Genomic DNA, 26,756 nt, shown 5'->3' on the forward strand with positions numbered 1-26,756 from the left:
ACTCTGCCAAGTTGTAGGTCTTTCTCATGTCCCAGGTGGTATTTCAAAAGTGTCATGTCATCTACTTATTCACCAGTGTGGAGGCAGGAACACCCACGTTTCCACACAAAATCTGTCAGCCCATATTTTTTGATAGATACACATTTTTTACCAAATATTATCACAAGTGTGCTGACACTTAAATGAAAAACTTGCTTCCTTAGCAATCTATTACCATGACTTTACATATCAAGTGGTCTCCCTTCATATACTCTTTATAAGATTGAAATAATTGACAATGGCATGCCAAATAATGAAGAGGAAAACAACAAAATGCTCTTTACCAAGTGAGTGGGCTCCAACCTAGTTGGTAAATCAATCTGCACTACTGCGTGCACAGTTTCAGGCAGAAAATTATGGTGCTGGAAACACAGAGGTACAGGACCTTTCCCCCACACTACTGGGGCAGGAAGCAATGTAAACCCCCAGTTCTGAAACTGGCATTTCTGAGCATATGTCATTGGAGAGGCAGCCTGCACTGGGGGGCTCTAATGCCTTACCTCCACCCCATTGCATCCAATCACAGACAGTAACTGAGGGTAGGGACGGTGGTTTGTCTGTAATTGTGATGGGCCACACCATCCTGTACCCCTAACTGCAACTCAAGTACAATCAAGCTATGCTTCAGGATGCTGTAACAGAAGCATCAGAACTTGCCTTGGAGCCATTTAAAGATGGGTTTAGGGTAAAATATTTACTCTTGATGAGCTTTAAGTTCCTCATCTGTGAAATGGATAAAATAATATTTGCTTTGAGGGGTTATTTTGAGGATTATACACACTGTGCATATGCAGCATGATATGTGACATACGATAAATGGTAACCCTTGTAATTCTAAACACACATTTGACGTCTTTACATTTCATGGTCTCCCTTGGTGCCTCGGTTAATCTCATTACCCATAAGCAGGTTTCTTGGACCTGGGGGAAGGAGACCCAGCCTCCCACTATGCTAGGGGTGGTCCCAGGAGAGCTAAGGGTCATTCCAAAGTCACTTATGATGCTTCGTGTGGCCCTGCCTGTAAGGTCATGAAAACAAGTCTAGTTACGTGTTCTTGGCCTAAGCAGTTCTGCTTTGGAAAAGCTATCCCAAATTGAAGTGTCATTCATGACTTTGGGGTGTGAAAAGATTTCATAAACAAGTAAAAGAAAGCACTAACCATAAAAGAAAAGATTGAGGACTTTGATAAATTAAGTAATTCAGCTAATAAAAAAGAACAAACAGACATACCACCTATATGACACATCAGTCATGTAGAACCACTGACAGACTCCTATTCAGAATATACAAAGCTCCACACTCCAAAGGGAAAACAAGCAACAGACGGGAAAAGACCAAAGAGGAAACAGGAAGTACCAATAAACATAGCAAAAGTTTCTCAGCCTCAGCAAGTAATCAAGGAATTGCAATTTAAACCACAATCACATTCCACTACAGAGTCATCAAGCTGAAAAATAACAAAGTCTGAAAAAAATCGGGAAAAGACATCTAAAGACACCAAATGATGGAAAGTAAGTAGGGCAGCAGGAATACTTCACAATGCTAACAGGTGAGGAGACTGGAACGCAGGGTGAAGAAGCACCCTCCTCCCCTCTACCTCACCAGGATAGGCACTCACCTGTGCACGAGGACCACATGCCACTGTCTGTAATGTCCAGAAATGCTGAGAATGATTATGTGGCCAAGAGACTGTGGTAAATGCATACGTTTAGAATGAAAATGAACAAGCCAGAGTTGCCTACAATCAATGGATGCATCTTACAAAGTTTATTGGTGTAACCAAGTATCAACAACACACAGGTGCTCAGTGTGAGGGACCCCACCCTGAGTCTGATGGCTGCTGCACATGGCTGTGTCCTGTGGCATCTCTTTGGTGAGTGAAAGAAGCACAACTTAAGAATATACAACTATGGTACCATTTCTATAAAGGTCAGAAATAGGCCAGGCTAACCATATTTTTAAGAATGTATTCAAAACGTCAAAACTATAAAGAAAAACAGAAGAAATCTGAAGAATGAAATGATCTCCAGTGGAGGGACAGGAGATGTCACCAGGATGTCACATCCTGGGGGTGGCTTCTGGACACTGATCATGTTTTGTTCTTGAATTTGGTAGTGGCTTCATGGCTGTGCTTTTTTTTTTTTAAAGTTTTATTTATTTATTTTGAGACAGAGAGAGAGAGAGAGAGAGAGAGAGAGAGAGAGAGATAAAGAGGCAGAGAGAGAGAGGGGGAGAGAGAGAATCCCAAGCCAAATCCACACTGTCAGCGCAGAGTGTGACCAACTTGTGAGATCATGACCTGAGCGAAAATCAAAAGTTGGAAGCTTAACCCACTGAGCCGCCCAGGTGTCCCATGGGTGTGCTTTATAATCACTCTACACTCAGGGTGCCTGGGTGGCTCAGTAGGTTGAGTGTCCGACTTCGGCTCAGGTTGTGATCTCACAGGTCACGACCTCACGGTTCCTGAGTTCGAGCCCAGCATCGGGCTCTGTGCTGACAGCTGTGAGCGTGGAGCCTGCTTCGGATTCTGTGTCTCCTTCTCTCTCTGCCCCTTCCCCGCTCACACATGTGCATGTGCTCTCTCTCTCTCTCAGAATAAATAAATAAACTTAAAAAGATCAATAAAGGAGACATGCATACATACAAGGATGTTTGTTGCAGCATAGCTTTCAAGTGGCAAAAACTGGAAACAGCCTGAATGTCCACAAGGAAAGGGACATCCTCATGAGATTATTAAGTGAAAAAAGCAAGTTCTATCTCCTTATTTAAAGATGTGTTGGGGTGCCTGGGTGGCTCAGTCGGTTAAGCATCCGACTTTGGCTCAGGTCATGATCTTACAGTTGGTGGGTTCGAGGCCTGCGTTGACAGCATGGAGCCTGGAGCCTGCTTCAGATCCTCTGTCTTTCTCTCTCCCCCTCCCCTGTACTCTCTCTCTCTCTCTCTCTCAAAAATAAACATTTAAAAAAACAAAATAAGAAATAAAGATATGTGTACATTCATGAAGAAAGGTGTGGAAGATCACACTCACTGGAATGAATAACAAGAGAAAAGGGAGATTATTAATATCCTTTACACCTTTTATACATTAATTATTTGAACAGCAACAGCTAACAGTGGCTAATATTATTATCTCATCTACAGATAATATTGAAAGTCCTAATGTGAGACTTTTTATAAATGTGTGGTCCAGGCTCAATGGCCTTCATGATGATCCATTCCACTGTTGGCAATTCTAGGAAAGAAGCAAATTCTCTTGCCTGTTTCTAAAATGGTAATGAAAATTACCTTTCTCAGAATTGACGTTTTCATTAATAAATATCCAAGTACCTGAAACAGAAAATCTGTAACTAAACCTGAAGCTTTCAGTGTATTTACTATGGATCTGATACTATTCCTGGTTACTCAAGATAATTCTAGCATAGATAGCTTATTGCTATCATTTAGAGAAAACACTGGAAAACACCAAGAATCTAAATTAATACTAACGTCACTGACGAGAAGTAATCAGATTTCTTATTTAAGGGCCAGGGATTATAACCATACAGCAAATGGGAAATTTACAGAAATGAATTCCCCTAAAACTGGAAGTAATTAAATGTCAGCTGCAGTACCAAAAATGCAGGCTTTGGAATCTGATGAACTGGCTTGAGGCCCAGCTCACATACTTGGAGCCAAATTATTTAATTTCAGTGAGTTTCAGGATCTTCATTGAAAACAGAATATCACCTAATTTGGCAGCTAGTTGGAGGGCTAAGTGAAAGAGCGACCTTAGTGACACTGAAACTTTCCTTTTCACTTTCTTTGCCCCATATTAACAGACAGATATTTTCTTGGCACATTCATAAAGATTTAAGAGTATTCTATCTAAAATTAAAACCTATAAGGGGCGCCTGGCTGGCTCCATCGGAAGAGCATGTGACTCTTGATCTTGGGGTCATGAGTGTGAGCCCCATGTTGGATGTAGAGATTACTTAAAAAAAAAACTTAAAAAATTTTAAAAATAAATAAAATTAAAACCTAAAGATTTTCCAAATCTGAAAAACCAGTTAATGGCAGCATATTTAAACTAAGTATTTTTATTTCACATTTGAGATTAACTTAGGAACACACTCCCACTCAGTTTCTCAAGCATACTGTTACCCATACCCTCATGATAATAACTATTATCACAAGCTATTAACCTGAGAAAGGGGGGTAAATATATATATTGATATGTAAAATGTTTATAGGAGCAAAGAATCCTCAACCATTACTTTGAAACTATGCTGCCAGGAGCCCTAAGGAGATGGGTGGAGGCTTGGTGGCCTTGATCCATCCACTTCCCAGTTTTTAACAAAACAGCTCCCACACAGATTTGTTTTAACACTACTTTAGATTTCTATTTTTTTTAAAAATTCAAAAGTTTGAAAACTACTGGCCTCCCACTATAGAGAATTATGATTTTCGTGAGGAAAAGAACAGCAGGGGGAAGAAAGTGAACTGTTGAGATTTCCATGAGAAGGAATGAATAAACAAAACAAAACAAAACAAAACAAAACAAAACAAAACAAAACTCCTGCCCTTTACTGAATTCTAGACTTATTGTGCTGCAATGCAAATTAACTAGATAAACTGCTAAGCTGGAGGGACAGGTACAAGTTATTTTTATGTTCATGTATCGGCTGATCTTCCTTCTGGTTTCTTTGATCCTTGTTTTAACTAAATCTCTCTGTACTTTTAATTCCACTGGTTTCACTATCCATCCTTTCCCATTATGATGGAGCAACTGACAAGGCCTGGCAATTTCCAACTGGATTTCTCTTCTTTCTTAGAAAAAAGTGGACCACTTCCAACTTCTAATTATCATTCTTCTAAATTACTCTATTGCCTTTCTCTTTCCATTGTGTTTGTAAAAACAAGACAACAAAGTCTTAGATCAATTTAGGCCAGATTTGTACTTTTCAGTTAATTAGAAAAGAAAAAATAAAGTAGGAGGAAGAAGGAAAGGACCCTGTTTATATAGTGTTTTAGAGTGTACAAAACATTTTCATGTACTTTTATGTATTATTTCATAAAGTTAACCTAACAACCTTGGGAAGTAAATGTTATTTATCCTGACTGATAACTAAGGCTAGGATCAGTTTCAATCAATCAGCAAACCCAAGAGCTAATATACAACTCAGATATATTGATTCTGAGACCAGTGCCCTTTATTAACAATTGCCAATTAACAATTGCCAAAAAGTGCCAATTGCCTCTACTCAGTGACCAGCAAAGCTCTTGGAAGTGTGGGTTTTGTTTTTAACAAGCAAGTCGCCTGGCATAGGCCTGGCTGCCATCGTTAAACAATTCCAAGTTAACTTGGTTCTACTCTGTCTCTTGGTTATGGGGGAGCAGGTAGTGAAGTGAAGGACGAAGATCAAAGACCGGTTTGAGAGTACTACTAAAATTTTTGTTTTATATGGCCAAGAAATATTTGTGAATGTCTTGGTTCTGACTTTATCATTTATTTGTCAGGTTTTTATTGAAAACTATGTTAACTGCTACTGAGGACACAAGGAAAAATAACACTTGGCTTCTGAATGGTAGTCTGCTTTTGGTCAAAAGATAATGGGAAAATAAATTTATGGCTGAGAAAATGCTCTCTTATGGGTGTTTGCCTGGAAACCTGATGAACCTGCAAGTCACACCCTGAAGGCCTTCTTGGTTGAAGCCTTCCTACTGACCCAAGCAGATGAGGGGAATATCCACCCAATCCAGCAAAAACCTTATGATACTGTTATCACTTATTTTCATTCTACCTGATAGAATATCTTTGAAGACTGGAACTAGGACACTATCCATGTATACACAGTAAGCTGGTGTGTTAATGGATGGATAAGGGAAGAGAAAGAAACATGTAAAAATATATAGTCAAAACAGAATCTATATCTAATGGACAACATTGTGAATTTATGTTTATTCATAAATCATGTTATTTATGTTTATTACTTATGTTATTTAGAACAGGTTTTCTAAAGACTATTAGGGTAATAATCTTAACAATGGTTAATGCTTGGCCTGTGCAGTTCAAAGAGAATCTCTGGGCACCTGGGTGGTTCAGTTGAGTGCCCAACTCTTGATTTTGGCTCAGGTCATGATCCTAGAGTTGTGGGATCAAGCCCCCATGTAGGGCCCCTAGACTTGTGGGATCAAGCCCCCATGTAGGGTTCCACACTGAGCATGGAGACTGCTTGAGATTCCCTCCATCTGTCCCTCTCTCCCACTCAAGCTCTCTTCCTCTCTAAAAATAAAGAAATAAGTCAAAGAGAATCTCTTAGGTGGGTTGTGGTTGTCATCTTCCTGTGATCAACTTGCCAAGGCTCGATGCAATCTGTTGTTTTTTTCTCTTTGTATGCTTTAATCAATGTCTTGATTTTCACTATCACTGATAATAAAAACAAATTAGAGGAGATAGAAAATAGCTTTCTTACATTAAGGATCTTTCTTTCATTGAAAGACAAAGGAAATTAATGATTTAGAGGAATTTCCATTTTAATAAATCTTTGTCCTAAGTTCCCCAAAATAACAGTTAAGAAATAACTGGCATTCCTTTCTGAGCCCCTACTCCCTAGTTGTGTCTTTTTGAGATATGTGAAATTATGCCCAGAGGTTCCATTTAGAAACCTTCTTCAACTGGACTTAGGAAACATCTGTAACTTTTTTTTTCTTTTTTCTTTTAAAGTAGGCTTCTTGACCAGCATGGAGCCCAACATGGGGCTTGAACTAGTGATCAAGAGTCAGACGTTTAACTGACAGAGCCACCCAGGTGCTCCTTGTACCCATTTTCGTAAGTCAGTATAAGCATTTTTTAGGCAATCAGTTAATTTTTCTTTTTTCCTTTTTAAAAATTGAGGTGGGCGCCTGGGTGGTTCAGTCATTAAGCATCTGACTTCGACTCAGTTCATGATGTGGAACTCATGAGTTCAAGTACCACATTGGGTGAGCTTGAGCCTTGCATTGGATGAGCCCTTCTTCTCTCTCTCTGTGTGTCTCTCTCTGCTCCTTGCTCACTTGCACCTTTTCTCTCCCTCAAAAAAAAATTGAGGTAAAATTCATACAGCATAAAATTAACCGTTTTAAATTACACAATTCATTTACTATATTCTCAATGTGGTGCCACCATCACCTCTATCTAGTTCCAGAATATTTTCACCACCCCTAAAGCACCCCATACCCATGAACAGTCGTTCTCATTCTCTCCTCTACCCAACCTCTGGCAGTCACCAGTCTGCTTTTTGTCTTCAGGGATTTGTCTCTTCTGGGCATGTCATATAAATGGAATCATATAATATGTGTCTGGCTTTTTTTCACCTAGCATGTTTTCAAGGTTCATCCATATTGTACCGTGTGTCAACATTTCATTCTTTTTACTCAGTTTACTTCTGACTCACTAAAAACCCTTTTTGTTTGCCACTTCATTCCTTCTTTGGAATACATGCCTTCCTTTATTTCTAATTATATTTCCTTTTCTTTTTTAAGGCTGGGATCATTTATTTATTTTTTTTTTTATTTTGTGTGTAGTTGACATACAACATTATATTAGTTTCAGGTGTACAACACAGTGATTCAATCTCTCTATATGTGATGCTCAACACAGTTGTGGCTACCTTCTGTCACCATACAACACTATTACAGTCTCATTGACTATATCCCCCATGCCGTGCCTTTATTCCTGTGACTTATTCACTATATAACTAGAAGCCTGTACCTCCACTCCCCTTTACCAATTTTACCCATCTCCCCACCCCTTTTCCCACTGGCAACTGTCAGTTTGTTTTTTGTATATTATAGGGCTGATTCTGCTGTTAGTCTGTTTATTCATTTGTTTTGTTGTTTAGATTCCACATATGAGTGAAATCATATGGTATTTGTCTTTCTGTGTCCGACTTATTTCACTTAGCATAATAGGTCCATCCGTGTTGTCATGAATGAAAAGATTTCACCCTTTAAGCAATATTGAGAAAGAAGAACAAAGCTGGAAATATCAAAGTCCCAGATTTTAAGATATACTACAAAGCTAGCAGTCAAAACAGCACAGTACTAGCACAAAAACAGATACATGGATCAATGGAACAGAACAGAGAGCCTAGAAATAAACCCATGCTTATATGGTCCCATTAATCTATGACAAAGGGGGCAAGACTATACAATGGGGGAAAAGATAGTCTCTTCAATAAATGGTGCTGGACAGCTACATTCAAAAGAATAAAACTGTACCACTTTCTACCATCATACACAAAAATAAACTCAAAATGGATTAAAGATCTACATGTAAGATTTGAAACTATCAAAATCCTAGATAAGAAACAGGCAGTAATTTCTCTGACACTGGCCGTAGCCAACACTTTTCTAGGTATGTTTCCCGAGGCAAGGGAAACAAAAATGAAAAACCATTGGGACTACATCAAAATAGAAAGCTTCTGCATAGCAAAGGGAACTATCCACAAAACAAAAAGGCAACATACTGAATGGGAGAAGATATTTGGAAATGACATGTCCAATAAGAGGCTAAGATCCAAAAATATATAAAGAAGTTATACAACTCAACACCAGAAAAACCAAACAGTCCAATTAAAAAATGGGCAGAAGACCTGAAAAGACATTTTTCTAAGGAAGGCATCCAGATGGCCAACAAACACATGCAAAAATGCTCAACATCACAAATCATCAAAGAAATTCAAATCAAAACTACAATGAGATACCACACCTGTCAGAATGGCTAAAATCAAAAAGATAAGAAATAACATGTTGGCGAGGATGTGGATAAAAAGAAATCCTTGTGCACCACCGATAGAACTATAAATGGGTGTAGTCACTGTGGAAAACAATGTGGAGATTCCTCACAAAATTAAAAATAGAAATACCATATGAATCAATAATTCCACTACCGGGGATTTACCTAAAGAAAACATAAACACTAAAAAGTATATATGTATCCCTATGTCTATTGCAGCATTATTTACAATAGCCAAGATATCTAAGCAATCTAAGGGTCCATCAATAGGAGAATATATAAGGAAGACATATACACACATACATACAGTGGAATATTACACAGGCTTGCGATTCAACTTCTGTGTTTGCACAGGGGTAATGTTTTGGGGATGACATCCAGTTTGTTTCTTTCTGGTAAAGTTCTAGCCTTAGCTGGGTAATACAGGAGAGCTTTGGAGAGTGAATTATAGCTGATATTTTGTCCCAACTTGGACAGGAATTGGGCTTTCGTAAGTACTCACTCACTAAGAGTTACCTAAACTAAGGGGGACCCAAATTCTCAGATGCTCCCAGCTGTTTGCACAGGCAGGCAAAGTCGTGTCTGTGGCTGAGGGCAGTCTTTTGAAGACAGGGACAGATGTGGGCCCACAGATGCAAAAGCACAAAGAAGCTGGGGATGGGGGTGGGGTGGGTACAAAAGAAATGGCCGAAGGGCTTTAAGGGGATCTGGGTTCAATATCAACAGCTGTCTGCTACTTATTTATTAACTCTAATTAAATGATTCTCAGTCATTAAATAATTCATTTAGTGATTCTGATCCATTTTTGTTTTAAAAGAACTGTCAGCAGATATACTGTTCAGATACTGGTTTAAGCCAAGGGCTGCACTACAAGACATCTTTCTCCTTACTATTTCTCAAACACACCATACACACTTCTGTCTCACAGACTTTGTACTTGTTTCTTCAGCTAGGGTCTCACTCCACAGAGTGAGAAAATTAGGACTTTGAGATAGAGAAGTTTGGCTGTTCCACCCAGACCCAGCCTTGCCATCACTGACTAGATGTTGTGTGCCTCTTAACGGGATGCAACACGAAGGACACAACATCCTCAGGGAGTATTCTTGCCCCAAACTATTTAAACAGATTCTCATGAAACCTTTCCTAACTTCCAGTGTACAGTGCAAACATGTTTTGTACAGTCGCTGTTCCTCGGGGACACTGGGTTTGCCCACATATTGATCACTTGCTTTGCTCATCCTCCCTTCCTATACCTCATGCATTCAGTTTCATTTAATTGTATCCTTTGGAATTTTATTATTGGTGCAATGCCCCGTATTCTCCTGGCCTGGGCCAATAAATCCCTTCCTGCTTTTCTTTTTTTTTTTTTTTTTTTTTTTTTTTTTTTTTTTTTCAACGTTTATTTATTTTTGGGACAGAGAGAGACAGAGCATGAACGGGGGAGGGGCAGAGAGAGAGGGAGACACAGAATCGGAAACAGGCTCCAGGCTCTGAGCCATCAGCCCAGAGCCCGATGCGGGGCTCGAACTCACGGACCGCGAGATCGTGACCTGGCTGAAGTCGGACGCTTAACCAACTGCACCACCCAGGCGCCCCTTATTTTTATTTTTCTTAATTAAGCCACTGCCTACTCATGATTATTTAGCTGGTGATAAAAATACACTAAGATTGGATGCATGATACTCTGATCAAGTTACCTTCTTTCTTTTTTAAACTTAAAAAAAATTTTTTTTAATGTATAGTCATTTTTGAGAGACAGAGACAGAGTATGAGCTGGGGAGGGACAGAGAGAGAGAGGGAGACACAGAATCTGAAGGAGGCTCCAGGTTGGTGGGGCTCGACAACGTGGGGCTGGAACCCATGAACCATGAGATCATGACCTGAGCTGAAGTTGGACACTTAACTGACTGAGCCACCCAAGCGTCTCTAAACTTTTTCTTTAGAGAGAGAGAGCATGTGAGCAGGGGAGAGGGGCAGAGGGTGGGAGACAGAGAGAATCTTAAGAAGGCTCCACGCTCAGCATAGAGCCTGACACAGGGCTCAATCCCATGACCCTGGGATCATGACCTGAGCCGAACGAAATCAAGAACTGGATGCTCAATCGACTGAGCCACCCAGGTGCCCTGTGGGTTACCTTTTTCTACACATTTCCTTCTTATACTAAAATGAGAAAGTAGGTCTTCATAAGTTAAACTTTTCAGCTTTTCCTATTTTTTCTGTTATTATGCAAAATGTACTGTACCAAAACTATTTTAACAGATTAAGTTATTAAGTATATAAAGATCTCCTTGTATCAGAATTAATTAATGTGATTACAGCAAAACAACCAAATACATAAGGAAGCAATTCAACAGTGGAAGTCGGAGTCATAAATCTAATTATTTAGGTTTGTGTCATTTGGGATTATAAACTCAGACTTCAAAAAATACCTTTCCTCTAAATAAAAAGGTATGATTTCTATTAATCTTTGATTAGAATCTAATAAAAATAACTGTCAGTTCACAGTAACAAAGACACTCAGAAATAAAGTGATTAAAGCAAATAATAATTAGGAAAAGAGCCTTCATCTTCCTGCAATGTTTCTACTCCAGAGAAAGGTTTTATACAGCCTGTTTTGCATTCCCAAATGCTCTACACTGAAAGTCACAATCTAGATGGTTGGAAACCTTACCTCAGTAGAAGGCCCTACAAGGTTCATTATGCTTATTATGCTCAGCCAAAGATGTATGCTCCATACCTACCAAGTAGATGGCAACTTTGCAAACTAATCTGTAAGAAGATTGTTTAAACAACAGATTCAGTATTTCCTTTAAGGAAAAGATGTTCAAATAGAAAAAGTATCTTTGTGTACAAAGCTAAAAATAAAAGCCTCCCATCCTAACCCTGAAAGGGAAAGCAATCACCTCAAACTTAAAGAGGCTTGAAGGTTATTTGGTGTAGTCATTTCATTTTCAGATGCATCGGGGCCAGGGCTACTGGTATTGGTAGCATAGCCAGGAGCAGAATCCAGGTGTCCTAATTTCCAGTTAAGACTCTTTCCAGTCTATGCAGAATGTCCATTTGGGCACACTCAAACTAGAGAACACCATGGGGACAAAAGAAGAGGGTGTTGGCAGCACAGATATACAAGAAATTCTTTAAGAAATAACATAAAGAAATTCATCAGAACGCAAAAACAACACATACACAATATTAACAACCAAGAAAAGTTGAAGGGGGATATAATCTTTTTTTTTTTAATTTTTTTTAACGTTTATTTATTTTTGAGACAGAGAGGGACAGAGCACGAATGGGGGAGGGACAGAGAGAGAGACACACACAGAATTGGAAGCAGGCTCCAGGCTCTGAGCCATCAGCCCAGAGCCCGACGCGGGGCTCGAACTCATGGACCGCGAGATCGTGACCTGAGCTGAAGTCGGACACTTAACTGACTGAGCCACCCAGGCGCCCCAAAGGGGGGATATAATCTTGAAGAGATCTGCTTACTTGAACTTCTATTTACTATTCTATTGTTGCTTATGCTTCCCTGTACCAATTGTTAAATGGAGACCAAAAATAATCCCACTTTAAAGGACAATAGAAACATTTAATTTTGAATTAAAATACTCATTTCAGGAAACACTGGTAGAGAGAAAACAATAAGGTCTATCGGGAAAACACAAAACATACCATAAACTGATTGAGGGCTTGAACTAAGCACGCTTTTCGTTTATAGGGAGCTTTCTTTTGCTTCTTTGAGCATCACTGGTTTCAAGTACATTCTCTTTCACTGGCATTTTGTTCTCCTTCCAGAAACTTAAGTGACCTCCAGGAACAATTTTATTTTTCAAAATCATGGAAGGATGATTAAGAATGTCCTTTAGAGGAGGGTTTCCAACCACAGCAATTACAAAGAGATTCTGGACAAACCTCAAGGGAAGTGTGTGGCTCTTTAAAAGGGTGGCCTTTTTGAAGAGGGAAAATCAAAGGAAGGGAATTACTACTGAAGTTTCTTACCCAAAGACAGCTCTCACCACCACATATTTCCTGTTAAAGGAGCATCTGAAATGGCTCTTCAGTAATAACCTAACCCAACCCAGTTCACTTGCATTGAATAATCCCTAAGGATTCCCTTCTACTGCACTTCTGTGCACTCTTGGTCACACCCAGCTGGAGGGAAGCGTCTCCACAGTAGACTGAACACCCTGGTGCCAACTGCCCAGACTCACGTCACACTGGAGCTTGACCCCTGGCCCACTGTGTAACCCTAGCCAATCATCCTCACCTCTAAGACAGGAGTGAGAACAGAGTTTTTTCCCTCACTGACTCTTATGAGGACTAGAAAGGATAGGAAAATGAAAGTTTTCCACTTTTCCAATACATGGAAAACTTTTTTCTGTGAAATATTAAGTAATGGACATTCCTAGTCTCCCCATCCTTGATAAAGTATTCTCACAGCACAACCCCACACATGTCTCCTTTGACTTTGTGAGGAGACCACAGGTCTGTGTCCAGAGACTCACAGAGAGCATGATCCTCACCTGTACTGGATGCCAAGTCTTGGGACCAAATGGTCTGCATTTTTCCTGCTAAAATGGAGCTTCAATAATTACCACGTATTATGTGCAAAAATCCAAATCTTGTTTAGGAAAATTCTAGGAGAAACCCAAGCAAACAACTAGTGTCCATTTCACAAATATTTTGAACCTACAATGTGCCTTGAAATGAGCAAGAAATAGCACCTGCCCTAATAAAGCCTAACAGTTGGCAGGCCAATCTGAAATACCGGCTACCAGGCATTTTAATCAATGTCGACTTTTACCAATGTCTATACCATGCAAAGGAGTGTGACAATGACCAAGACAAGGTCTGATGTCTTGCTGTGACTCAGAGCCAGGCACATAGTGCAGGCCAGCTTGGGAGAGCCATCTAAGACTCCTCATATAAATGCTGATGTTTGCATATCATTTCTAAAAAAATGGACACCTTCAAACTTATGCCTATGATGTCACTCTTATTTATGTTAGAGTATACATATGCTCTCTGGTGGGACACAGGTCAGCAGGAATCCCACAGTGCCCTGGGCATGGGCACCGAAGTGAGTATCATGATGACCACTGGGTGCCTTGCTGGAGGAGGTGACCCAGCTGTAACTACTGCAGGAGACAAAGGAGGCAGTGCTGGGTGCGGGTGACAGGAGTCTTCATGAAGGAGCACCTGAAGACTGGCCTGTGAGGGAAAGGTAGGTCTTCAATGAGGCCCAGGAGAAAAGCGAAGCATTCTAGGCATAGGACACGGTGCATGCATGAGTGGTGGGACAAAAGGCTACACATGCAGCTGGTTGGGGACCAGCATGGGGGCTTGTAAAAGGTGTTGGTATCCTGGCTCTGGGGTTAGTATTTGAGCATGTTGACTAGGCTTGGCTTCTGGTATAAAATTTATCAGTGATTAATCTGTTACTTTGAAAACAAAAGTTGACATCTAGACAATAACTATTAATTGGGTCACCTGAGTGGCTCAGTCCGTTAAGTGTCGGACTCTTCATTTCAGCTTAGGTCATGATCTCACGGTTCGTGGCATCAGGCCCCGCATGGGACTCTGCATGGATAGCTTGGAGCTTGGGATTCTCTCTCTCTCTCATTCTCTCTGTCCCCACCCCCGCCCCCCAGCCCAGCCCTACTCATGCTCTGCCACACGAGCATGCTCTCTCCCTCAAAAACAAAAGAAAACGAAACAAAACAAAAAACCAAAAACTTATAAAACAATAACTATTAATTGGATCATTTTCTGAAACGCACCTGCTCACACATAGTGCCCACCTCCTTACTCTATCACAAAAGCTGACGGGACAGCCGTGCTTTCCTGATCTCGGGTCTGGCTTCCAAAGGAGGTAAATGGATATTTAGACAATGGAGCCTGTCTTCTCTCTTCCTCATTCTAGTCCTTAGCCCCAGGCCTTTCCTGTTGTCTTCAGGGTTCTGAAATCTTGACCTGCCCTCTGAGCCCCCTTCAAAGGTGGCAGCTATTAGCCCACAGCTTTCTGTATCAGGCACTTGCCAATTTAGTGCCTGCTTGGGTTACCCCTGGCTCTCTTGCTGGCCCATGAGCTCTTGGAGGGAATGGTCTATTTTTATACCCCTGGTAAAGATGCCTGCAGGTACCAGAAATTCAAGATTAGTTCCTAACTAGTTTTTTGTTCTCTTTCCCCTCAACTGCTACAGACGTTTCTAAATTTGTAGCCCTGCCACAAGCTCTCCTTCTATCTTAAATCCATTAGAGGTACAATAGCAGGATCATCTTAACTCCACTTTCATTTTTATGACCTCTTCTCTCAAAATTTCACAGAGGCCCTAATTCTCTCTTGGATTGATGCAGAATCCCTAATAATAGAACCTAAGGCTTTATCTAGCTGACTTTATACCTTAGTATATTCTGGTTTAGGATAAATCCCAAAAATTTAACACAGAGCTCAGTGCTACCTACAGCCACTAGCCAGGGGCATAGCACCAAGAGGCACTAAATAGTTACAGAATAAATGAGTGAATTATCTTTTCAATAAACCCTCTCATTTCCTATTTTGCAAACATCCTTCCTGATCCTATATATATATATGTCCTCACAGATAACACGTTACCAATTTGAAGACAGCTTTTTTTTTTCCTGGCAGGTCAGAATGTTTAAAGCATTTGTTCTGACTACCTTCTTTCATGAAATCTGACATCAGCCAGTCAGGATCTAGTCACTTAAAACATTAACAGCTTCAATACTTGTGCCCGTCTAGTTTTCTGTTCAGTAGGATGCCAGTCAAGGTCAAAGATCATGCCAGCTGCTTCCTCGTCATTCTGGGCACTAAGGCAGAGTCTTCTGTAAATAGTGAGTACTAAGTGCTCTTATATAAAATTTTCTCTTAAAGGGCCAATCCACAGATCTAAATCAAATAGCACCTATAGGTTAATCATTTTAGATACAGAGAGCTTAATGGGTTTTTAACAAGTTGGGACATAAATATAGCAGGATTTTGAACTGAAAGAACTTTCCCTCCCCCACAAAAAATTTGGCTAGCTATATTTTCCATACCTATAGGGTTAACATATATTTCACAAAATTTCCTTTTCAGTATTGCTCTGTCATATAAAAATAAAAACAGATAATAATCAACAATAAAAAGATAAAGGTCATACATAGAATCATGACATCAAAGTCATGTGACTTTTCAGCTTATTTGACCTACTGAACTGCTGCACAGGCCACGTGGGAAGACAAAGGTCAGGGGACATGCCTTAGGAGAAGAAAGTCACTGGAGAAAGAGCAGGAAGAACTCTGGAGGGGAAGAGAGCATAGGCAGAACTCCACATTCTGCTCAGTGAGCATGCCTCAGCAGGGGTTTTTTTCTTTTTTTTTGAAAATAGTGTTTCTTTCCCTTTAAATTCAGGCTATTTTTCTGATGTCTTTTGCTTTAAGCAGTCAGTATGGGCACACAACTCCAAAAATATGTCAGGGAAGTGCAAAATATATGATTGCTCTGTTTTTGCAAGTCTTCTCAAACGAGGCAGGTAAACAGAGCAGTGTCCCCCCCACACTGGTCCAAAACACGTCTGTGTGACTGGACAGCTCTGAGGCCATCAGTCCCCTTCACAGCCTTGTAGGGGAGTAGTGATTTTCCCCCTCACTGGAAGTATGGATTAGATGAATTCTGGTAGCCAAGATCGAAAAGACTTCATGATTTTTCCCAAAAAGCCCCTATTTTCCAACTGGCAAAAAAGTTATTTTCTGTATTAGGTACTGGAATTATATAATTACAATTAATCATTTTAGCTTCAATTTTGGGAAAAAGTACTTTGTTCAGATTTATGAGAAGTATATTTTGTTAGAGTTTACGAGAGTTGCTATGAAACACAATAATTTGGGGGAAAATAAAAGAGACAATTTGTGCTGATGGGGCCATGGATGGATGACTGACAATGGATGATATCACCAACAGGCAATTATAACATCCAGCATTCCTAAATGATCTAATAATTTGTTTTGAAGAAATATAGCTTCTAAAAGACAATCTAAACATTTATTTGGATAGCTGTGCGTCAAAATAAAATTAAATATAGAAGTAAAGGAATTAATTCCAACCTAAAAAATCAAATATTTAGCCATCAACTGAAAAATGGTATGGGTTCCAAAAGTTTGTAAATGAATTATTTGCCACACTCAGTGTATTTCCTGTGGGAAAAAAAAACACAAACATTTTCTATGGGAATGTTGTAGGTAGTAGTAAGGCTCCCAGTGTGACCCTCAAAGAAGTAGATTAAATATTAGGAACACATATGTAGAGTGTATGTCGTAAAAGAGCATGAACGTTACAGAGCCAAAGACTCCTGGATGGCAGTCCTGGCTCTGTCATTCTCCGGTAGAATGCCACGAGAAGTTGTGTGCTATGTGGTCTCTGGCAAGAAGTCAGCCTCCCAGAGCAGCCTCTGTCTGGCCCGTAGCACACAGGAAACCCGGCCCCTGAGCAAGGCTGCTGCCTCGGAGGGAGGATTTCCTGTGATGGGGACCCCGCTTGTATCCTGGTGTTCTCAGGTGGGAGGCTCACGTGTAGAGTTGACGTCAAGGAAGATTACCTCCCACATGGTCCTGATACCGTTAAGGCTGTCAGGTCCACCTGTGAAGGCAGCGATACCGCTTACTGTAACTGCATAGTCTGTCAGGGGTTTGCAGTTCTCAGACTTAGGACTCAGATGAGGTTCAGCCTTAATAAAGACAAGGTTCATGTGATCCAATTAAACTTTTCACACACACAGATATGCTTTCCAAATGAGCACTGCCCCCCACCCATAAGGAAACTGCATGATAATACAGCCACCCTTTCATAAATAAAAAGAAGCATTTGTTATAAGATAAATCTGCATGCTTCAATAAAATGTTCTCGTATCTATCTAACTAGGGCTTATAGGGGATCTTTCAATGAAATACATGTCTTTTAGAAAAACAAGCTCTTGGGCAGAGCCATCTCTCACCTGCACAGTACCATATGAAAGCCAGAGAGTACACAGAGTCGTGGCCAATGGGAATGCTGACTGCTCACAATTTAGTTATTTTTTAAAAATGTTTATTTATTTTGAGAGGGAGAGCACGCACGCAAATGAGTAGGGAGGGGCAAAGAGAGGGACAGAGAGAATCCCAAGCAGGCTCCACACTGTCAGAGCAGAACCTGACAAGGGGCTTAATCTCACAACTGGGAGATCATGACCTGAGCTGAAATCAAGAATTGGGCACTTAACCAACTGAGCCACCCAGGTGCCCCAAATGCTCACAATTTAGAATGACTGTGACTAGAATGTTCATTATGCAAACCAGTGGAAGATGCTATCCATAACTGCTTTAAAATCAGAATATCATATACTCATAATGGTTTTTTTCTCTCTTTCCCAGATACTGGTATAAGCTCAGATGTTCCTACAATTAGACAAAAAATTAACATCAAAAGAGTTAAAATAACACACTATTCAAGGAAGGAGAGATTATAATAAAATAGAGAAAATCCCAAATTTACTGTTTATACTAATTCTCTATATGATTGAATAGTATGATTAAAAATGTTCCTTCTGTTTCCTAATTCATAGATTTCAGATGATTACTGGAGAAATAATAGCCACAGTTTGGACCAGATCTATGTACCATTCTACCTTGCTTATCCAAAATCATATTTTAAGGTAAGGTACCATGAAACTTAACAGAGAACAAAACTTTCTTACTATGGGAAGCAAAAAGATGTGACAACTTAAAGAGTTTTATTTAAAGCTTATAAACTGCCTGTACACTAAGTTATATTTTCGTTTATATAAACTGGCTCATGCGAAGCTGTTTTATTTCTTAATTAGTATACAGAAAATAAATCTTTATGATTAAAACACATATATATAACATTTTGTATATTCTTGATTTTTAATAAAATTAGGAGTCACTAAACCTGTATAACTGTTTTTGTTGCTAATTATAATTTTTTCCCCTAGAAGTACTTTATGGGCTTTATTCAACTCTGACCTAGTTTTATAGACAAACTCTAGGATCCTGGTTTATTGCCCTTAAAACTAAGAGATAAATCACTAATTAAAGAGCCAGTCATTGCAGCAATTACAGAGGGTCCTCACCTTCCTCTGGTGGCCTTCTGTAGAACCTTCATTCCCATCAGGCTGCAGGATTTCCCTTCCAACTGTTGGTCTTTCAAGATGGCGCCCTCAGAGTATACTTCACTGAACATTCCATAGGCATCTTGCACGAGAAGGCAGACTCTACAAAAGAATATTCACATTTTTTTTTTAGAAGATAGTTTTTGATTCACTACAGAGAATAGGATTCCCTTCTTCTTCACTAGGAATCCATTGAAATCATCTTCCTGAATGGATAAATCAGGGTAAATGAAGTTGAATTCAAACATGCGCTTTTAGATTTGTACTTACAGGTGTTTGGATCCGTATCCACCTCATATGGAAGGAAACAGAATTCTCTTTTGGCATAAAACTAAACCCTAAGCCAAATGTGGTTTAAAAGCACACGAAGAAGATCATCCTTTCAAATAAAATATATTGCCACTGTCCCAAAAAGGGTATCCTTCTTCCCCATTTTTATCTTGCCTTTTATAACAGGAAACATTTATATTTTGCATGGATGCTCAACATTGAAAAACCTTCAGTGTTAACATTATGATGAGAACAGTAAGGGGCTTTCTCTGAGAAAGTACATATTCACAGACATGCATATCCCAGTAGGATAAAAACCAGTATCCTTGCTGGCAGCAACAGAGACATGATGGATATTCAGTGACATGATGGGATTCCCCCCAACTTTTAAGTTCAAAGGGCAGTACTTATAAACACCTCTTTTCTTTTTTCTTAAAAAAATCTCTCTCTCTCTCTCTCTCTCTCTCTCTCTCAAGATGAACAAGCAGGGGACAGAGGTTGAGGGAAAGAGAGAATCTTAAGCAGGTTCCATGCTCAGCAAAGAGCCTGACCTGGAGCTCAATCCCATGACCCTGGAATCATGACCTGAGCTGAAATCAAGAGTCAGATATTCAACTGACTGAGCCACACAGGCATCCCTATAAAAACCTATTTATCACTGAATTTCCAATCCTCTCACTTCATAATTCAGGGAAATGAAGTCTTACTTATTATGATATGAAACATTCTCAGAAAATATTTACTGAAGCCTGAAGAAAATTTAGGTAATAAATAACACCACCAAAGAGAGTGTGAGGAACAAAACTATTTTAAAGATGAGGGTGTACAGGAAAGTGCATGTTGGGTAAGAGAAGATGACAAATGAACAAAGGAACACTAAATATGAAGTAGTGAACTATAAACATGCTTAGAAACTAGGCTTCATGATTAAGTCTCCCCTCTCAGGCCCACAGGGCCCCCTTGGTTCACAAAAAAAGCAAATGGAAATCTTGTGTGAAGGAAACCACCTTTAATTTGATCATTACTTGTCATGGAGTAAAGCCAAATCAAATAAATATGCACTCCAATAAAAATCACCTCATAGGAAACAAACCACTACATGGGAAGAGTAAAAAAAATAATAATAACAATAGACCTCTTGAGAACTTGACATATTAGAATTTAAAGATATGAAGTATGGAATAACTATCTTAAAAAAAGGAAATTCATGAAGATGTAATACAAGACAAAAAGCTGTACAAAATGACTTGGCATGTTTGAAGAATAAAATTAGAACTTTCAAAAAGGAAACACTCCACTTACTGAAATAAAAATGTTATTAAATAGGTGTAAACAAATGGTTACATGTACCTGAAGAGTATGGATATGTGAATTGGGTTACAAATTTGAATAAATTACCTAGAATGTATGTTGAGAGCTGAGATAAAAAATGTGAGAGGCTGGGGCGCCTGGGTGGCGCAGTCGGTTAAGCGTCCGACTTCAGCCAGGTCACGATCTCGCGGTCCGTGAGTTCGAGCCCCGCGTCGGGCTCTGGGCTGATGGCGCAGAGCCTGGAGCCTGTTTCCGATTCTGTGTCTCCCTCTCTCTCTGCCCCTCCCCCGTTCATGCTCTGTCTCTCTCTGTCCCGAAAATAAATAAAAAACGTTGAAAAAAAAATTTTTTTTTTAAAATGTGAGAGGAAAGAGAAGTACAGAGGATAGGATGAGAAAGTCTAACATTTGTCTAATAGGAATTTCAGAAGAACAAGAGAGAGGAAGAAGAAGCAATAGTTTGTAGATTTAGTAACTGGGAAATCTAATGTAAGAAATGAATCCAAAGATCCAGGAAGAAAAACAAATACCAAGCAGTACAACTAAAAGGAAACCCATCCTAGGACACACACTGTAATAAAACTAGAGAATATCAAACACGGTGAAAAGATTCTAAAAGCAAAAAGCATGAAAAGACAGACTATCTACAAAGGAATAAAAATTCGATTTACACCAACCTCCTCAAGAGCAATGAATGAAGCCAGATAACAGTGAAATATTTTAAGAATTCTGGAAGCCATCTCAAAACTGTGTACCTGCAAAACTATCTTTCAAGAATGATGGTAAAATAAAGTCATTTTTAGATAAACACTAGCTACATTTTCCACCTACACAGCCTGAAATATTTACTAGTTACTAAGATAATTACTAAAATAATTTCTAAATTATGTAATTTAGGAAGAAGGACATTATTCTGGAAAAAAGGGTCGAAGATACAAGGACTACTGACCAACAATATAAACAAAACAAACACAGTAGAATAAAATAACACCACCATCAACAACATCAATTAATGTGGGGGAGCTGAAAAATTGGAAATGGAGAGCAAGTAGGTCAAATGGGGTGATGAAGTTCAAATGTTTCCAAGTGCTCATATCACTCACAGCAGGATTAAGATATTAACTCCAGATTTCATTAAATATTTACATCTGGTAAAAATTCAAGGATAACCACCAAAAGAAAAGAAATAGGTGTATAAATTCCGAATTACTAGATGGAAAAAAATGGAATGAGAAATATAGACCAAAAAAAAAAAAAAACCCCAAAACAAACAAACGAGAAACAATACAACCTCAAGAAAATGCACACATAAATGCACCCATAAAAAAAGGGCAGGAAAATGTAAGGTAATAAGTATAATGGTAGACATAAGTCTATGTATATTAGAAATGGAATAAAAATGATTTAAACTTGTCAATTGAAAGGCACAGTTTGTCATGGTCGGTTTGAAGGAAAAAAAATGTTAACAGGAAATCTTCTAAAACACAGAAAGGTTTAAAGGGTGAAAAAAAAATGTTTCAGGTAAATATTAACCAAAAGAAAGCCGAGGCGGTAGTTCTGAGACTTAACTAAATAGATTCTAGGACAGAAAGCATTATTAAGGATAGAGAGGTCACTAATATTGATTTCAAATTTTTTTTTTTTCAACGTTTATTTATTTTTGGGACAGAGAGAGACAGAGCATGAACGGGGGAGGGGCAGAGAGAGAGGGAGACACAGAATCGGAAACAGGCTCCAGGCTCTGAGCCATCAGCCCAGAGCCCGATGCGGGGCTCGAACTCACGGACCGCGAGATCGTGACCTGGCTGAAGTCGGACGCTTAACCGACTGCGCCACCCAGGCGCCCCATTTCAAAAAAAGTTTAATTTCCCAGGAAGGCATATAATTATAAATCTTTATGTTCTCAGCATCAAAATATATAAAGTCACACAACTACAGAGAGAAGTGAACAAACCCAACACCATTGTGGGAGAGTTCAACATACCTCTGCCAAGTATTAAGTCAATCTGAGGAAAAAATTAGTAAAGATTTGGAAAACTTGCATATACCTAAAAAGTTTGATTTGTTGGATAGGCAATCAGAAAAACTTCCCACAATTACAGAAAATGCATTCTCAAGCACACATAGGACATTTATAAAATGTGACCAATTGGCCGAAGACAGGTCTGAATGAATTTCAAAGAGTCAGTATTGTATGGGACACATTGTCTGCCTACAATATAATTAAAAGAGAAACCAAGCGAAAATAGGTATCTTTAAAAATCCTCCATTTGGAAATTTCACAGCATCCTTTTCAACTCATAGGTCAAATATGAAATCACAGTAGAAAAGAGACAGTATTTTGAACTACGGGATAAAAATACCAGACATGCCAAAACTTATGGATTATAATGATGCTTTAGGGAATTTGTAGCTTTAAATATAATAAAACATGATCACTTCTCCTTTTCTATGTAGATCTTTTTTTTTAAATGTTTATTTATTCTGAGAGGGAGAGAAGGAAAACACACACACACACACACACACACACACACACACACACAGAGTGCAAGCAGGGGAGAGGCAGAGAGAGACGGAAACACAGAATGTAGAACAGGTTTCAGGCTCTGAGCTGTCAGCACAGAGCCAAAAAAATCTTTTTTAATGTTTATTTATTTTTGAGAGAGAGATAAAGAGAGAGACAGAGAGAGAGACAGAGAGAGAGACAGAGTGTGAACAGGGGAGGGGAAGAGAGAGGAGACACAGAATCTGAAGCAGGCTCCAAACTCTGAGCTGCCAGCACAGAGCCTGATGTGGGGCTCGAACTCACAGACAGCAAGATTATGACCTGGATCGAAGTCAGAGGTTTAACTGAATGAGCCACCCAGGTGCCTCTTTGAATTAGTTTTCTATGTATTTATCATAAGTTATATACCTCTGTCAACTACCAAAGTGTTCCTTCAGGGTGCTGAACCTTACAGGTACTCTGCCTTGAAAGGGCTCTCCTGGAGCCTCTGCTCCTGGAGCCTCTAGAGTCCAGTCTAGACTGGTTAACATCCACCTGTGGCATGGTAGTTAACCTGGGATCGCTTGTCAGAAAATCTGAGGGATTTCCTTTGCTGCTCTAGCATGTTCAGTGTCGTATTTTCCATATCTTATACCTTCCTTTTTAAACTTTTTTTTAAATGTTTATTTATTTCTAAGAGAGAGAGAGACAGAGTACGAATGGAGAAGGGGCAGAGAGAGACAGAGAGAGAGAGGGATACACAAAATCTGAAGAAGGCTCCGGGCTCTGTGGCTCGAACTCACGAGCCATGAGATCATGACCTGAGCCAAAGTTGGACGCTTAACTGACTGAACCATCCAGGCATCCCTCATATCTTCCTTTTTTAATTGACTGTAAGTTAGTAGGTCACATCTTCTAACTTCCTGAAAAGGGGGGATTGGGAGCTAAAATTTTTTTTTTTAATTTTTAAAAAATATTTATTTTTTTTTTAGAGAGAGAGAGAGACAGAGAGAGCAGGGGAGGGGCAGAGACAGAGGTAGACATAGAATCCAAAGCAGGCTCCAGGCTCTGAGCTGTCAGCACAGAACCTGACATGGGACTTGAACACATGAACTGGGAAATCATGACCTGAGCCGAAGTCAGAGGCTAAACTGACTGAGCCACTGAGGCACCCCAGGGAGCTAAAATTTTTTAAACGTTCATGAAATTTTTGTTAAACTATCCTCAAACTTTATGGGTAGTTTGGCTGAGTATAGATTTCTAGATTGGAAATAATTTTTCCATTCCAAATCCAATACTGCTTGTCTTCCTCCTTTCTATAGGGGAGATGAGCTCTGTTCTAGTTCCCAGGGTGCTGACACTGAATAGTGACAATTCCTCAGTACACTGGGTGAGTGGTATCCTTACTGAGCCCCTTCACAGTGGAATCATATCTACTCTAAGTCATTTCATTGATAATTCTTATTTTTTCTTTTCTCTCATTCTGGTTATTGGACTTCCTGGACAAGTTCTTTAATTTTCTTAACTTTTCTCTCTTATTTTCCACTTCTTTCTGGCAGTTTCTTCAACTTTGGCTTTCAATGCTTCTAATTAGATCTTTCATAATTTCTACTTTTCATATGTTTAAATTCTAACAGTTCTCTTTTAAGCTCTGAAAGATGTTTTCTCGCCCCTTGACAGTGTTCTTTTTTGTTTTATGGTTGCAATATCGTAACTTCATTTAAGAAGCTTTCTTCAGGCCTCTGCTATCTGTTCCTATCTTAGGCCAAGTTCTAACAAGCTTTCTGGATTCTCCCAAAGGGTAGGAAGAGGAACTCATCAACCATGGGTTGAATGAGCTTGGTGATTTTATAGTTGGGGAATCTCAGATGTTAATATCTTTATATCTCCTGTTGATGAGAAAATTCCTCAGAAAAGACTTGTGTTTAAATACCCACTACATACCAGGGTAAGGCAGGAACGACCACTCAACAGTGTAGACTAGGGGGACAGGATATGATCGCTTCCTGGACAGACTTGCAACTAATTGTTCTTCTTATTTTAGTCCTTTTTATCTGCCACAGTGGTAGTAGGAAAATTGGATATGCAAACAAAAATAATCCTTAACCGTTATCTCACATTATACACAAAAATTGACTCAAAATGGATCATATACCCAAATATAAAATCTAGAACTTGAGAAAACACAGGAGAAAAAATTGTTGTTAACCTTGGAGTAGGTAAATACTTCTCAATTAAGACACAAAAACACACATTATAAAAGAAAAAAAATTATTTTGACATTACCAAAATTAAAACTTCTGCTCTTCAAAAGACACCATTAAGAAAATGAATAGGCAAACCATAAGCGCTAAACTGACAAAGAGCTTGTGTCTAGATTTCATAAAGAACTACAGAGCTTATTATTGATAATAATAATATAATAATACTCTATATTACGAGGAATAAAAGAAGACAATCCAATCAAAAATGGGTTAAAGATACAAAATATCATGGGGCACCTGGCTGGCTCAGTTGGTTAAATGTCTGACTTTGGCTCAGGTCATGATCTTGCATTTGTGAGTTCGAGTACCACATCGGGCGCACAGAGTCCGCTTCAGATCTTCTGTCCCTTTCTCTGCTCCTCTGTTGCTCATGCTCTCTCTCAAATAAATAAACATTACAAAAATACAAAATATCATGAATTCCATTTCTATGAAATATCTAGAACGGTTAAATCCATAGAGACAGAACAGAGAATGGTGGTAGCCAGGGGGGTAGGAAGAGACAGAAATAGGGAGTAACTGTTTTATATGTATGGGATTTCCTTTTGGACTGATAAAAATGTTTTCAAACAGAAGGAAATGGTGACTGTATACTACTGTAAGTTTTATATCAGGTGAATCGCACTTCAGTGTAAAACAAACTGGACAAATATGTGAATAAATGCTTCATCAAAGAGTATGGCCAATAAACACATGTGGCCAGTAAACACATAAAAAGATGCAGAACACCATTACTCATAAGGGAAATGCAACTTAAAACCACAATGAGATACCACTCTACCACTATACATACATACATACATACATATATATATATATATATATATATATATATATACTGGAAAGAGGGAAATAAAAAAAGGTTGACGGTATCATGTTTTGTTGAGGACATGGAAGAACTGAAACAATCAGATTTTAGGTGGAAATATGTATGTTAAAGCCACTTTAGAAAAAACTTTGGCAGTTTCTAATAAAGTTAGACATATACTAATCACATGGCTAGTCATTCTACTCTAGGATTTTCCCAAAATAAATAAAATAATATATCTGCACAAAAAAATTACAGATAGGTGTTGATGGTAGCTTCATTAAATAATAGCCCCAAACTGGTAACAAGACAACAGCTGAATGGATAAATAAATTGTGATGTATCTTTATAATGAAATACTACTCAGTAGAGAAAAGAAACAAACACCTGACACAGGGATGAATCTTGAAAACAGTGTGCTGAGTGGAAAAAACATAAAAAACAGTTTATATCAAATTATAGAAAAGGCAAATGACTCTACAGTAACAGCAAACAGATCTGTAGTTGCCTGGAACTGGGGCCAGGCAGGATTGACAGCAGAAGGCATATGGAAACTTTTTGGGGTGATGGAAATAGTCTATGACTTCACTATGAAGTGACTCTACATGGTAAATGTATTTGTCAAAACCCAATGAACTATATGCTTAAATGGGTGCACTCTA

General features: G+C 39.0%; 1 protein-coding gene across 1 annotated transcript in view; it reads right to left on the minus strand.

The window, feature by feature from the left end:
- SPIDR (scaffold protein involved in DNA repair) overlaps positions 1-26,756 on the minus strand; it is a 504,871-nt gene that overhangs the window by 50,601 nt on the left and 427,514 nt on the right. The window contains exon 11 of the mRNA XM_086694922.1: positions 18,919-19,059. Coding sequence (XP_086551048.1) covers positions 18,919-19,059 — 141 coding nt within the window. The remainder of the gene's footprint in view (positions 1-18,918; positions 19,060-26,756) is intronic.

The sequence above is a fragment of the Puma concolor genome, chromosome F2, assembly GCF_028749965.1.
Source record: "Puma concolor isolate L17-30 chromosome F2, mPumCon1.1.hap2, whole genome shotgun sequence".
Classification (NCBI taxonomy): Eukaryota; Metazoa; Chordata; class Mammalia; order Carnivora; family Felidae; genus Puma; species Puma concolor.